Source organism: Equus przewalskii, chromosome 2 (assembly GCF_037783145.1).
Source record: "Equus przewalskii isolate Varuska chromosome 2, EquPr2, whole genome shotgun sequence".
Classification (NCBI taxonomy): domain Eukaryota; kingdom Metazoa; phylum Chordata; class Mammalia; order Perissodactyla; family Equidae; genus Equus; species Equus przewalskii.
In genome coordinates this window covers 33345211-33360266 of record NC_091832.1, presented here as the reverse complement: position 1 = coordinate 33360266, position 15056 = coordinate 33345211, and the positions used below count along the sequence as shown (strand labels likewise).

General features: G+C 38.8%; 1 protein-coding gene across 49 annotated transcripts in view; it reads right to left on the bottom strand.

Moving 5' to 3' along the window:
• The window catches only part of EIF4G3 (eukaryotic translation initiation factor 4 gamma 3), a 319678-nt gene that overhangs the window by 26131 nt on the left and 278491 nt on the right, over positions 1 to 15056 (bottom strand). For 36 of the 49 annotated variants that reach the window (XM_070599696.1, XM_070599791.1, XM_070599639.1 and 33 more), the window contains 4 exons: positions 14157 to 14274; positions 12316 to 12536; positions 10034 to 10152; positions 5756 to 5928 (listed from right to left, as the gene is read on the bottom strand). In XM_070599696.1, coding sequence (XP_070455797.1) covers positions 5756 to 5928; positions 10034 to 10152; positions 12316 to 12536; positions 14157 to 14274 — 631 coding nt within the window. The remainder of the gene's footprint in view (positions 1 to 5755; positions 5929 to 10033; positions 10153 to 12315; positions 12537 to 14156; positions 14275 to 15056) is intronic. The other 13 variants (XM_070599803.1, XM_070599840.1, XM_070599670.1 and 10 more) reach the window with 1 other exon arrangement.

Here is a 15056-nt window from a genome sequence, read left to right as displayed (position 1 = left end):
ATCTGAGATGCTTGTTATTATTTCAATTTTTTTAAATTTGTAGAGGCTTGCCTTGTTTCCCAACATATGGTCTATCCTTGAGAATGTTCCATGTGCACTTGAGAAGAATGTGCATTCAGGTCTTTCAGGGTGAAGTGATCTATATATGTCTATTAAGTCCAATTGTTTTAGTTTTTCATTCAGCTCCACTATTTCCTTGTTGATTTTCTGTCTGGATGATCTGTCCATTGATGTGAGTGGGGTGTTGAGGTCCCCTACTATTATTGTGTTGTTTTTAACATCTTCCTTTGGGTCTGTTAATAGTTGCTTTATGAATCTTGGTGCTCCTGTGTTGGGTGCATAGATATTTATAAGCATTATTTCTTCTTGATGAAGTGTCCCTTTGATCATTATATATTGCCCCTCTGTGTCTCTCTTTACCTGTCTTATTTTGAAATCCACTTGGTCTGATATAAGAAATGCAACACTTGCCTTTTTTCCCTTGCTATTAGCTTGAAGTATTGCCCTCCACCCCTTCACCCTGAGTCTGTGTTTGTCCTTGGGGCTGAGGTGTGTTTCCTGGAGGCAACAAATTGTTGGATCGTGTTCTTTAATCCATTTTGCCACTCTGTGTCTTTTTATTGGAGAGTTCAATCCGTTCACATTGAGAGTGATTATTGATGCATGTGGACTTAATACTGTCAATCTGTTGCTCATTATCTTGTTTTCCTGTGTTTCTTTTCCTGTGTGCTTTAGACTACCCATTTAATACTGCAATTTCTTATGCTGGGTTTCTTAGATTTTTCCTTATCTATGATTTGTGACTCTGTTCTGTACTTTATTTTAGTGTCTACCTTGAAGTTTGTATTTAGAATCTCGTGTATAATATAGTCTGTTCTCTGGTGGTGTCTTACTTACTCGACCAATACTGATTTAGACCCTTTGCTCTTCCCCTCCTAAATAATTATTTTCATTTCTTATTCCAACTCGTGTGATGCATTTGTAGTTAGAGTGCTAAGATCGTCCTTTCTTTGGTAGCTTCCTTCCCTTTACCCTAATGCTATAGTTGAATATTTGCTGTCCTGTTCTGGTTCTATCCATCGGTCTCCCTAGTCTGTGGATTGTGTCCCCTTTCTCCCTTTTTTCTTTTTTCAGGTATGAGAGCCTTCTTGAGGATTTCTTGTAGTGGAGGGGTTTTAGTTACAAATTCCCTTAACTTTTGTTTGTCTGGAAAAGATTTAATTTCTCCCTCATATCTGAAGGAAATTCTTGGTGGATAGAGTATTCTTGGCTGAAGATTTTTATCTTTTAAAGCTTTGAATATGACACTCCATTCTCCCCCAGCTTGTAAGGTTTCTGTAGAGAAATCCGCTGACAGTCTGATAGGGGCTCCTTTATAGGTTATTCTCTTTTTTTTTCTTACTTCCCTGAGTATTCTTTCCTTATCTTTCCTTTTTGCCAATTTTACTTCTATGTGCCTTGCAGTAGGTCTTTTTACACTGACAAATCTAGGAGATCCGAAACCTTCCTCTACACACCTTTCTCCGTTGATCCCTAGATTTGGGAAGTTCTCTTCAATAATTTCGTTAAGCACACTTTCTACTCCATTTTCCTTTTCCATATTCTCGGGAATTCCTATGATCCTTATGTTCTTACTCCTCATTGAATCCACTGTCTCTCAGAGATTTTCCTCATTTTTTTTAATTCTTAGTTCTCTTTTTTCCTCTGTCTGGTGCTATTCAGCCTATCTTCGATTATGCTAATTTGTTCCTCTATATTGTCTACACGGGCATTCAGGGAATCCGTATTCTGTTTTATCTGGCCCATTGTTTTTTTCATTTCTAGTAATTCTGTTTGATTCTTCTTTATGATTTCAATCTCTTTTGTGAAATAACTCCAGAACTCAGCCTGTTTCTCTATCTTCCTCTCTACCTCATTGAGTTTTTTGATTATAGCTGCTCTGAACTCATTATCACTTAGTTTACCTAATTCCAAGTCCTCAGGACTTAATTCTATGTTTTTATTGTTTTCCTTCTGGTCTGGGGCTTTTATAAATTGCTGGATGGTAGAGGAGCGGTTTTTTTCCTATGGTGGTAGAATTCGGTTGCAGTTACAGCCATTCGCCACTAGATGGGGGTCAAGAGCCACGTGTTATGAGCTCTCCCCCTTGGGGCAAGATGGCTGCGCCCACTGGCTTTGCTGGGAGGGAGGGGCACTATTCTCCCGTGCCAGTCTGGATTCAGATCAGTTCTGTTCTCTAGTCTCCCAAGGCCCTTGATTTATAGGGTCCCCGCAGACAGAAGCTTTCCCCCCCGACAGCAGGTCTCCACTGAATCAGCGGCAGGAGTCCTGGATGATCCCCGGTCGCGCGGCCCCTCCCCCACTCCTTCCCGACCCCTGCCGCAGGGATCACAGACTCTAGGGGAGGGAGCGATGTTCTCTCCTACCGTTCCAGCTCCTCCGAGGCCGTAAGTAGGGTTTATGATCTCCGCCTTATTGGTATTGGAGGTCTCTAATGTGTTGGCATTAGATTTAGTCTCTGAAATTCAGTTTTTCCAATCCTTTGTTGTAGTTTGGAGGGGAGAGAATCCTGGGTCAGCTCACCCCACCATTTTGCTCCAACCCTTTTGTATGATTTTGAAAGAAAAATCCTGGGTGTGTTCCTAGGTAATTATCTTTACGTCTTTGGACTACTACAGAGCCTATAACAATGCTTTGCATAATACACATTTTCTGCTGGCTGAATGAATGAATCAGGGCTGCAATATATCCTTGCTTCTTGGTCAGAAGTGACCATCACGCCACTGGACTGCACTTTGATGGGGCCCACAGGCAGGACTTCAGGCATTCCTCCTCCTATTTCAACTACAGAGGCTCTACTTTATTTTCTCTGCTAGCTTCCTGTCTAAAATTTAAAGAAAGGAGTACATGGTTAAAAGTTAGAAAAATTTTTCCTTTTGTTTTTTTCCCCCTGCTGTATATTCCCCAAATCCCCCCGGTACATAGTTGTATATCTTAGTTACAGGTCCTTCTAGTTGTGGCATGTAAAATTTTTAAAAATTCAGTAAAGTTCTGATCAGAAATCTACTAAAAGGGCAAGACAATATAACATAATTGGCAACAGTATTGTTAGCAGCATCTTCCACAATTTGCATTATGATAACTTAATAAAAATGTAAACCCTGCTTTGGATAAACATGGAAGAGATAGTGAAGATATCTCAAAATCAGATTGGTTAAGTATTATTATGACTGATCATAAGAATCTAACTACACGTAAAAAGAAGGTGAAAAGCCTTCTTATACTCCAGTATTATCTTCAAAGCATTCCTACAAGAAAATCTATTTAGAGTAGATCTTACCTATGTGAGCACATATGGTCTTCACTGTTACCTAGCACCTCTGCAATTTTGCATTTGAAACTTAGTATGCATGTCTGTTTAAGCCCTGAATAGCATCTTTTTATCAAGGTAGAAATGCCCTAAGCGGCAAAAAAAATAGTCAAGGAGGAGATAAGAACTTCCTTTCCAACAAACATCTCACAGAGTGAAATATTACCATATCAAGCTTCGTGAAGAGCACATATTTTGTGTCTACCGTCAACTCCAATGTTTACCATCCTGGATGCATTTGTTTACTACACTGTGAAAGTGATTCCAATCGCGTGGCTAACAGTGAACTGCACTCAACTTCCTTTAGTAGACAGTTTTAAACAAGAAGTCTTCTGAAGCCATGAGATAAAATGACTGTATCAACACAGTTTGAAATGCATCTACCAACACAATAATGCATCTACCTACCTACCCATCTACTTTATGTCATAAAGTATTTAGATGCAAGTCCTGAAAATTCCAAGAGGATGGCTTGGTGTTGCCTTTGTGGAGATGTTTTATATGTGGCACCTATTATGTTCAGAGTTATATAGCATTTTGTAAGGAAAATTCCAAAAGATCTAAGCTTTATTTATAAACAGTCTGACACAAAAAGCTTATTTGAAACTTCTGTCTAGTCTACCTTACTATTTAGTAGCGGTGCATGCCTTGAAAGGAACTGTAGGAGAAACGGCAGATGAACAGTTAAGTGGTCAGCGCCCAGTAAATTCGGAGGCCTTCTACTTTCTATGTTTCCCAGAGTCACGCCGGCTTAGGAAGCTAGGCAGAAGTTGGCATTATCCAAGGAAGATGACCTTAGATGCTCCCCCACAACGTTATGTAAGGACAGAGATCTAATCAACTTCTGCGTATAGTTTGAAGAAAGACAGATAATGGTAAATAGTAATCTAGCATTCTCATTTTCAAAATTTTCTCGTGAATGTATCATAATATCTGGGTGAAAAGCAAATATTTATATATTACTATAATAGTTACTGCAACTGTAGTTTCTAAGGGCTTGAAATTGTAGTTTCCAGTTGGCTAGGGGCAGAGCTCAATTTGTGAGAGTGTAGATACCCTCATTTGCTCTCACTGGCTGGTTACTGAAGTGAACCACAGATTTCTCTTCTAAAACTGGGAAACCACCTTGGCCTTAAAGGCCGACAATCACAGCAATTTTCGCCAGTTTCTTATGAAGTTAACTGGGTTCAGACGGCCTTAGTCTAGTTAGTCACTGAATTGAGAGAAAACTAATTTACTGCTGAAAGACAACTATTTAAGGATCCTAGGGGCAAGTATACACATTCCAAGACCTTGAAGACAATGTCATCATTCCTCACAAAATCAAATCAGTAATTATTCCTAAGTACATTCAATCTTGGTATTTAATGGTTACACGATTCTAAGAGGTTGACCATATCTGAAAGATATACAGTACATTTCATCACATGCACATTTAATTTACAAGACTACAATATGGGCTTGGCAAAAAAGACTTATAAGGGGAAAAATAACTTAAGCGCAGAATTATTACTGCCATTCCACTCAATGAGCATATACTTCGAGTGAGTATAAGATGGGAGATGGGAATCTGATGTTTGGCCCTCAGGAGTTCCTGTTCCCTTAGAGTGGGCACCTGTCAGTGCTGGGTATGATTCTATGCTTATATTTGCACAACATGGCTCCAAAGACAAATTTTCTACTCTACACAATCTTCACCTTAAACATTGGTTTTAGAAGCTAAGCCTGGGTAAGGTTCTGTGGCTAAAACACAACGAACCTGATCCATGCACTTGTGATGATGGTGTATCACAAAGATATCAGAACCTTATTGTATGAGAACACAACATCAGTGACAGCCAGATTTCATCAAACCAGGCATCAACAGGAATCACAATGAAACCAACTTGAAACAGGCTAAATCATTAAGAACTTGGAGTTACATATCCTTCTATGGGGCTAAAGTGGACAGACAAGCATTTCCTGGCCAAAATAACTATGGTTTATTGAAAGGATAAGGCTTTTAAGTTTAAGTCAATTTTCCGGAATTTTTTTCATAAAGAAAAGCTTTTTCCTTAAAGAATATGCAGGTGCTTGCATGTAAATAGGCTTGTGAGGGCCTCAGAGTATCCGTGCAGTTAAGGGGTGTCTGCTACCCTACTTACATGATAACACAGGTCTAACAGTAAGATACAGAACACCAGAAGATAATTTTCATGCCCTAGCACAATCTACAAAACACCATCGTATCAACCAACACATTATCAATATATTACACATCAACATATTATAGCGGACCCAATTCTAGTCTATGAAAAAAGCTAAATACTTAAAAAGATAGGTACTTTTAAACTTTACTACTGAAGAGCCTAGTAACTGAATACCACTCTTGAGGAGGATACCGACCCTTTGAAAAAGTCCTGTTTGCTGAGTTTTTCTGACTGCACCAGCTGATACAGTAATTGGCCCATGTGATCCCTGGTGATCTGGCTCCTTTCCAGGGTGGATTCCACTCCCATTCTCACAAACACATGTAGCAGGCCCTGGGCATTCAGCTCTTCCACACACTGCATGGCTTCCTGTTCAAATAGCAAATAAAAGCTTACTCCAAAATATGAATAGCATTACCATAGTGTTAAAATAAGTTTAAAATCTCTTACTTATGAAAAACTCAGTAGAAAGCTCTATGAACAAGACAGTTTTCTTATTTTTTTAAGCATTAATATAGCTCAGTAAAATGCAGGCCGACATGGGCAATATTAGTCATATTTAAAAACAAAAGAAATGTATATTTTTATAAGGCTAATGTGTTTAGGTTAACAATTACATTAAAGATCACTCAAAGGACCAGAGTAAAAAAATATATTTTTATACATAATGTTTAACTATCTTATGAGCATTTAAAGAACTGAAAAGGGTATATTATGAAACAGAAATTCAATGTCATGATTCAAAGGCCTTAATGTGGCAAATGAGGTAATTCTGTTTGGGTATGTTAATATTTGCAAAATCTTCAATAGATAAGGTCTTCCTTCATAGGAAAGTTAATACGGTTAGCTTAAAGACAGGCATGCGTCACGTAACGATGGAGGTATGTTCTGAGAAATGCATCCTTAGGAGATTTCGTCATTGTGCGAACATCATAAGAGTGTACTTATGCAAACCTAGAAGGTATAGCCTATTACACACCTAGGATAAATGGTACTAATCTTATGGGACCACTATCGCATATGTGGTCTATCATTGACAGAAATGTCATTAGGCGGTGTGTGACTATACTAAAAACCTTTTAGGAAGTTCTTGAAGTGTGGGGCTTGTGAACTGGTCCTTACCATGGGATGATCTGGCTAGGTCCGCATCTTTGGTCTGGAGGGTAAAAGCCTGGCAGCCTGGGTCGCTGAGTCACCAACACAGCAGTGTGCCTCCCTACCCTCAGCTATCTCAACTTTTTCTAAGTACAAAATCCTTTGGTTCAACCTCTGAAGAGAGTAGCTGTTCTGAGGGGGAAGATGCACGTGAGAAGGGCAACCTCCTGAATGAAGAAGGGAGTAAGGCACACACATCCAGATGTCTCAACATGGCTTTATTTCCCCTCTGCTACTCCACTCAATACCTTGCCCATGTCAACTTTTTATCTGAAAAAATTTCCACCTACAGAGAAATTAAAGAGTAATACAACGTATACGCCTTCACTTCAATTTAGAATCATCAATTGTTCGTTTTCTTTCTGTACATCTAAGAAATTTAACTCTCATATAAGAACGTCAATGAACATATTATCTGATACATAGTACATATTTGAATACCCACAATTGTTCCCAAATGTCCAATACAGCTTTTTGCTGTTCTTGTTCTAGGATCCAGCTGAAAACGCGACACTACATGTCATGATATCTCTTTAGACTCTAATCTAGATCATCCTTTCTCTCTCTGTCTTTTTATGACATTGGCATTTTTGAAACATTTGGGACAGCTGTTATATAAAACTGTTTCGCATATACACTTTTAACCAATCAATCCTTCTGTTTCTAGCTACATCTGCACCTTACAGGCATTCATTGTCTGCTAAATAAATTACCACTCATCTTTCTAATTTCTAACTTTCGGACTGTTGCTGCTGTCTTGTATGTATGCTCTCTATCCTTGTGGATTATTACCTGCTTTTAAGCCCAGCATTATCATCATAACACCTTTTCAGGAGGGAGTGGAAATGAATGCAAGTATTCAACCCTGAGTATTTAACCTGAAGTGACTAAGTGTTTTCTAATGGGAATTTATTCACTGAATCTGCATATAATGCCAATTAACTCTATCCTGGTACTTCTAATGTCACAGCAGTTCATAGTCTTGCCCTTCTCCCTGATTTTCTCATGGTTTTTTATTCTTCTTGTCTTTGTACTCTCAGCTGAAATGACACCTCCTATAGTCTCTGTGACTGCCCAATCACTGGCTATCACATCACCTAATTTAATTTCTATGCACTGAAACATTATTTTTCTTTTTGCAGTTGTTGTTTATTTATTACCTGTCTTTCGGGGAGCTTTCCCACTAGAATGTAAGGTCCATAAAAGACTCATAAAGGCAGACTATTGTGTTTACTACATATATGACAGTATATCCAGGCAGTATTCCCTAAAATGTGGCTGGCACGTTTTTGGTACTCAATAAATATATATCACAGAGGCTAAACACACAGGCTATGGATTTAGACAAATGTAGGTTTGGATCCCGGTTCTGCCATTTACTTACTACAGCATGAGTTTACAAGTGTAACCTAATTTCTCAGCCTTGACTTCCTATCATAGGGTTATTGTGAGGATTGCATTAAAAACGTATATAAAAGCACTTGGCACATTGCCAAACATAAAGCTAAGGTTCAAAAATATTAATCTGCATTATTGTTAAGAAAAATAGCACCTATTAAGATGTCAGAAAAACACTCTTCCTTAGGTAATCCTTTAGCATGACACACTAATACCCTAAAGGCAATAAAATAGCTTATGCTCTAAAGCTAGAAGCCTGGATTTGAACCCTGAGTCTGCCACTTAGCAGCAGCATGACCTACAGTAAGTTACCTTACATCTTTGCATCTTAGTTTCCTTATCTGTAAAAATGGCTATTCTAATAATATTAATGTCAGGAAGGTGTTATGAGGATGAAGTGAACTAATATATATAAAACATATAGAATAGCACCTAGCACACAGTAAGCCCTCACTATGTCTGACATCATTACCTGGTTCTTATCGCCACTTTGCAGCAAGCTTCCTTGTACACTGCACAATGAAATTCCTGAGTCATAACCAACTCTGTCTTCCATACCGCAGGTCTGGGCTAGCACTAATGACTCTTCAAAGAGTCCTCTTGTTGTACTTAAATGTTACTAAGCTCTTTTTCTCCCACTTCCAATTCATCACAGGGTCATACTTTTCCCCTTTCAAAGTATTTGTTGCTTACTGACTTTGTACATCCTTCAAATTATTTCTAAAGCCAATCTCCACTGCTTGCTTCCTTATTGTCTCGTTTTTCATCTTTCTTAGCTTTTCCATTTTCTTGTCTTTCACATTTCCCTACTTCCACGAAAGAAAAAAAGCTGTGCTGCCAGTTTACAAGAATACTCCTTATTTTCCAGGAATCTAATAAATCATAATATATGAAGCATATTCTTTGGCTCTTTCCAGTTAATGTTCTTTTATTTTTGTTGCATTTCCAAGGGCTTCTGCAAAGTACTCTTCTCCAACTCACTCATAATCAAAACTTCTTCTGAATTTTGGACAATTTCAGAGGCTTGAGGGTTTTAGAAGGGTGGGCTGGCTATAGTTAACCAAGGTGACTTTTATGTATAGAAAGCAAATAATGACTAGATTGTCAAGAGAACAAGTAAGCGTGAAAGAATTTTTAATAACATAATGCCATAGCAAAAAGTAGTTAATATATCTGACAAATACTTTAAAATATAAGCCTTGCTGACTCCAGATCCCTAAACTAGATCTTATTACATGATCCTTCTAAGACCCCAGAGGTCTACTAGCATGTATTACAACTACAATTTAAATAACTATTCGTGGAATTATCTGTTTACGGACTATCTCTGCCACTAGATTATAGGGCTCATGAAGCCAGGCAGTATGTCTATCTTATTCACTACCATCTTAAAACGAAGCTCAAGAAGGGGGTTAGGGTTAAAGCAAATTCAAAGCCACATCTTGAAATGTTTCACTCAGGCCGTCTGACCCTGGCATGTTGTTTATTCCTTTGTGCCTCAGTTTTTCACTTATGAAATAAAGAAAAAGTAATGCCTGTCATACTTTAAGGTTATATGAAAATGACAATAAAATGACTGTAAAGATTATGACAGGTAATATATAGGGAGCAGGAAGGCCTCATGATGATAATGTGTTGTTTTCTTCATTAATATCAATTTGACTATCCCATAGTGGGGACTGATTGGTACCCATTCTGTCTTCCCGCCACTTGATCTTGTGCACCATAGTATCAATACCAAAGAGAGTACTTGGCAGAAATGCATAAGAGTTGTGCAAACTGAAGTGTGTGGGACTTGGATTACTCACTCCAAGTCCTATCAGTCGACAACGACGACTGCTTTAGACCAGAACCAAGATACTATGTCTCTCTGCGACAGGGCTTTCCGGGTGCTGCTGTTGTTTCTAAAAATTTCATTTACCTTAAAATCATTAATGTGTAGAAATTCATCAATGATAGATTTGGACTTCCTCTCCATCTCCTCTTCTGACAATGTAGGCTTGTCAGAGGCTGATGTTGCTGGAATTTCTGATTTTGCTACTAGTGAGGTTAAAAAAGTGAGAAAGTAAAAATGGCAAAAATTATCATTAAAATGGTGGATTTATGGTTGACAATATTTACATGTTGTTACACTGTTTTTTCAGTAAAGGTATTAAAATAAATACAAATTTGACAAAGATACCTAAAAGCAGAATACAGAAACATTTATTTTAGAATAGATAGGCACTAAGTAACTTATAATCCATAACAATTAAAAGGATATAGGGCTAGTATAAACTTTTTTTTTGAAGATGGTACCTGAGCTAACATTTGTTGGCAATCTTCTTTTGCTTTTTCTTCTTCTTCTTCTTCTTCTCCCCAAAGCCCCCCAGTACTTAGTTGTAGATTTTAGTTGTGAGTGCCTCTGGTTGTGCTATGTGGGACGCCACCTCAGCATGGCCTAATGAGTGGTGCCATGTCTGTGCCCAGGATCCAAACTGGCGAAACCTTGGGTCACCGAAGCAGAGTAGGCAAACTTAACGACTCCGCCATGGGGCCAGTCCCGACAAACTTTTATAATTAAGAGTTTTCTCGTTCCTTTCTGTTTTTGGATTCCTCTCCATGGCTTCGATGATCAAGATCACATGAGGCCTGCACAATCGTGCAGAGCTCTACCCACAGTGGTCTTTGGCAGTTGCTCAAACATGCCATGGTTCCATCTATTACTACTTTGCTCATGGTGCTCCTCCTGTCTGGAATGCTCTTTTTCTCTGCTCCATACCCGTCCCTCCTCGCAAACCTGTTTAACTCCTACTGGTCCTTTAGACCTGAGGAAACCTCCCTGACATCCCTCTGTGTCAATTCCATATAGTTTGTTTGTTAAGCACTATCTCAGAACTATGTTCCCTTCCTTCATATCATCTTCCTCAGTCTGCACTTTATATATATATATATATATATATATACTCTTTAGTGGAATTATTTGACAAAGGTCTTCCTGACCCAGCAGGCTGAAGGCCGACAGCAGGAATCAAGGGCCCAGAGGTCACTACACGCTCTGCGTACATGTGGTGAATGAACAAACGACCCACACAGAAAACATGCATAGGGCAGCTGTGCTACATTAGTCACTAAACACAAGGTACTTTCTTGTCCTATCCTGTTATGTTCCCAAAGGATCTAGCACAGAAAAGAGAGCCATATGTCCCTAAAGCTAAAAATCTGAGACCTGTTTGTTGGGAGAAGACATTTCAATTTGCCTCTGAAATCCATTTAGAGACCATAGGTAGGAGACACAATTTAAAGAGTGAAACAAATCTGAAAGCTATAAAAATGTTATAAACAACAAATACTACTTCAGGATCAATATTTTTAAAATGCTGAAAATTATCTTTCAATATTTTTCATTGCTGTCATGATCATCATCATGACATCTAATTCCTTTCGAAAACTTTGTATTTATTGGGTAATGTTCAAAATATTTACACGTATTAACATCTCATTTAGTCTTCATAATAACCCTACAGGGTAAGTATATTATCCCAATATAACAGATGAGAAAACTGAAACAGAGATAGGTTAAATACATGTGGTAATTTTAAGACCATTATCTGAGTTGGTCCTCTAAGCATATACATGCTAAAAATGTCAGAATTTTCACGCATTTGAGGGGTTCTACAATGCACAGGCACTCTAATGCACAGTGGGGTGTTATTCAGGGAACTTGTAAGAAATTCAGATTGCTTAATATACAGCAAGAGGACCTCATCATCATCACATTTAATAGAGAAAAAGAAAATTCACCAATTTGCTGAACAAAGGGATATCTGGGTAATGAGAATATGTTACAAAACTATGAAGATACCCTTTAACTTTTTTCCCCCTGCTTTTTCTCCCCAAATCCCCCCAGTATAGAGTTGCTATTTTAGTTGTGGGTCCTTCTGGTTGTGGTATGTGGGATGCTGCCTCAACATGGCCTACTGAGTAGTGCCATGTCCCTGCCCAGGATCCGAACTGGCGAAACCCTGGGCAGCCGAAGGGGAGTGTGCAAACTTAACCACTTGGTCACAGGGCCGGCCCTACCTTTAACTTCTAAGGCACTGGTGTGTGTGTTATCATGTATAGATTCTGAAATCTACTCAGACACAAAGTCTCCTTTGTATCTTCCCTTCTAAATTTAAGGCCCAAATCTTCATCTGTACCTGTTCATATCAAGTCACTCACCTGACTCCCTGGTTTTGCTTCGGTCAGCCTCAGTGCTGCTCCTTTCCACATCCATGCCTCCTGTGAGCTGTTTCACAGTCTCTAGCATCTCTCTCCGTTGCTCTTCCTGAGACTGATTGTCTAACAGGTCTTTACTACTGCTGCCCCTCATGAAAGTGTTTGGACGAGTTGTTGCAGACGGAAGGGGCTTGTCATTCTTCTCCCTGCCCATGCTTCCACGACTTAAAAGACAAAACACTTTTCAAAGGAAAGACCACCCATCCCCATGTATTCAAGTTATAAAACAACAGTAAAACTTTCTAAAAGTAAGAAGAATAATTTTTCACAGATAACTTTAGATGTGTGAGGCACAAATGATATTTCAAAGTGTAATTATTTACGTAAACAAGTAAAATCAGTGCTTTAAAGGGAATATTAAGATATGCTTTAAGTTTTTCTTAAATGTCAAAGGGATACTACTTACAATTTTAAAAAGCCAATGGCGACTCCTTATGTTAGTTTTTAAAAATCTCATAAGAATAAGAAGACAGTGATGAATGTATAAGCTAAATGAGTAAAAGGTCAACAGAATACCAAGAGAGCATGGTATCACTACCTTAGAATTATACAATGATACTTTAGTTATTCAGAAATTTCAAATATATGGAAAATATTTGATAATCAAGTAGCAGAAATAGTTTTTGAATAGCCAGTCACATACTTCACTCATTTTAAGAGAGAATCTTCCCATATCTCCCTACTTAGTCTTCTTTTAGATAACTCTAACCAGCAAAAAGTTCCTTGGCTCATGGCAGATCAGAAGCAGCAAATTAAAAGGGAGAGAAGAGGAAAGACTCAGAGGCATGATAACAACCGAACCACTATGAAACAACATACACAAGTACTCACAAAGCAGAGTCACTGGGGGAAATGTCTGGCAGGGTAAAGAGCCACAAACACCTCAATAACACAACAGATGCTCAATGATAATCCAAGTCATAATTAAGAAGTTGACTTGCGTTAAGTACATTTTGTTTCAGAAGCCAAGGGAATAGTAACATAGTTTAGAAAGTCTCCCTTGCCAAACTGATTGCCATAGTATAAAAACCAAAAGTTTGAGAGCTTAAAGAAACTTCAGTTTTGAAAGTGCTTATATCAAAACTTTTGTTCTCTGTCACTATATTACACGCTCTCATCCACTCTCCATAAACCAGCCAACGGAACACTTGGCTGTATCAATCCTACAAAAACGAAAACAGGAAGATAGTAGAATACAAAGAGTACTAAAAAATAAAAACCTCAAATACAACTTGAAAAACAGTGTGACAGAAAAGTGTGTGGGTGGACTGTCATGCCCTTTAATTCACGTGCTTGAGACTGCTAGGAGAATCTGGAGCATCCTGAGGCATTAGCTTGGAGAGCCCTACACAAGCTCCAGGGCTCTCTGCGTGGGCCTGGTTTTCTTAAGAAGCAAACTATTAGATACGTGCCGGATAATCTGCCCTTTCCTTTGACCACACCCCAAATCTACGAACCAATTACGTTCTTATTTTGGAAATTACAGAATGTGAATATTAAAGGAGGAAAAGTAAAAGTAAATCAACCTTAGGGATGAAAAGAATCCATCCATAGGGATTATCATCATAATCTTTCTGTGTGTGTGTGTGTGTAGGGGGGGAGAGAGAGAGAGAGACAGAAGGAGAGAGAGAGAGAGAGGGAGGAGAGATGGAGACAGAGAGAGAGAGAGAAAAAGAAAGAGAAAGACAGAGAAAAAGAAAGAGAAAGACAGAGAGACAGATTGATAGAGAGACTGACTGACAAGCCGGTTAGTCTTGAATTCACATGGAGAGTAAGCTTCTAACCTGGTTAAGGTCCGTCGGGAATCGAACTCTAAAGGCGTGGATGATGCAGACCCTGAGGGTGCTGGAGGTTGTAAAGCAGAGAATCTGTTTAAACTGGAAGCACTTGACCGTAATGCATCTAGGTGTTGAAGATTGAGAAAAAAATACAAATCACATGACTAAGATATAGCTTCTAATTCATCTGCCTCCTTGGGGCGGGGCCTGAGACTCGACATGTCTAACAAGCTTAACAAGGTGATGCCAATCCCCTGGGGTCCACAGACCATACTCTTAGAAGTAAAGGGTTAGAGGAAATTTGTATGCAAAAAAGAATTTAGAAACCTTTGTTCATTACAACTATTTCCTCCTTCAAAAACATAAATTATCCTTGGTAGGGCATGGGGGTGGGAGTGATAAACAGGGGAAGGAGGGAGGCAAGCAAAAACAAAGCAAAATATTTCACTTAAAAAAAAGCTAATTGAAATGCTATGATCTCATTTATGTAAAATTATGCATGTGGGTTTAAATGAATAATGAAATTTTTTAAAATTTAAAGAAAAAAAGGCCAAAATTATTCAGTGGAAGGGAAATATGGGAAGGAGGTTAACAGCAAACTTTTTATTCATTCCATTGGGCTTCTTCAGCTTTGAAGATGTCTGTGATGGTCCGAACATTTCAATCCTAAGGTCAAATCTCTCAAAATCTGACCTTTGTGGGGTTTTTTTTTCAGGAAAATTAGCCCTGAGCAAACATGTGCTGCCAGTCCTCCTCTTTTTGCTGAGGAAGACTGGCCCTGAGCTAACATCCATGCCCATCTTCCTCTACTTTATATGTGGGATGCCTGCCACAGCATGGCCTGACAAGCGGTGCATAGTCCACACCCGGGATCCGAACTGGCAAACCCCAGGCTGCTGAAGCGGG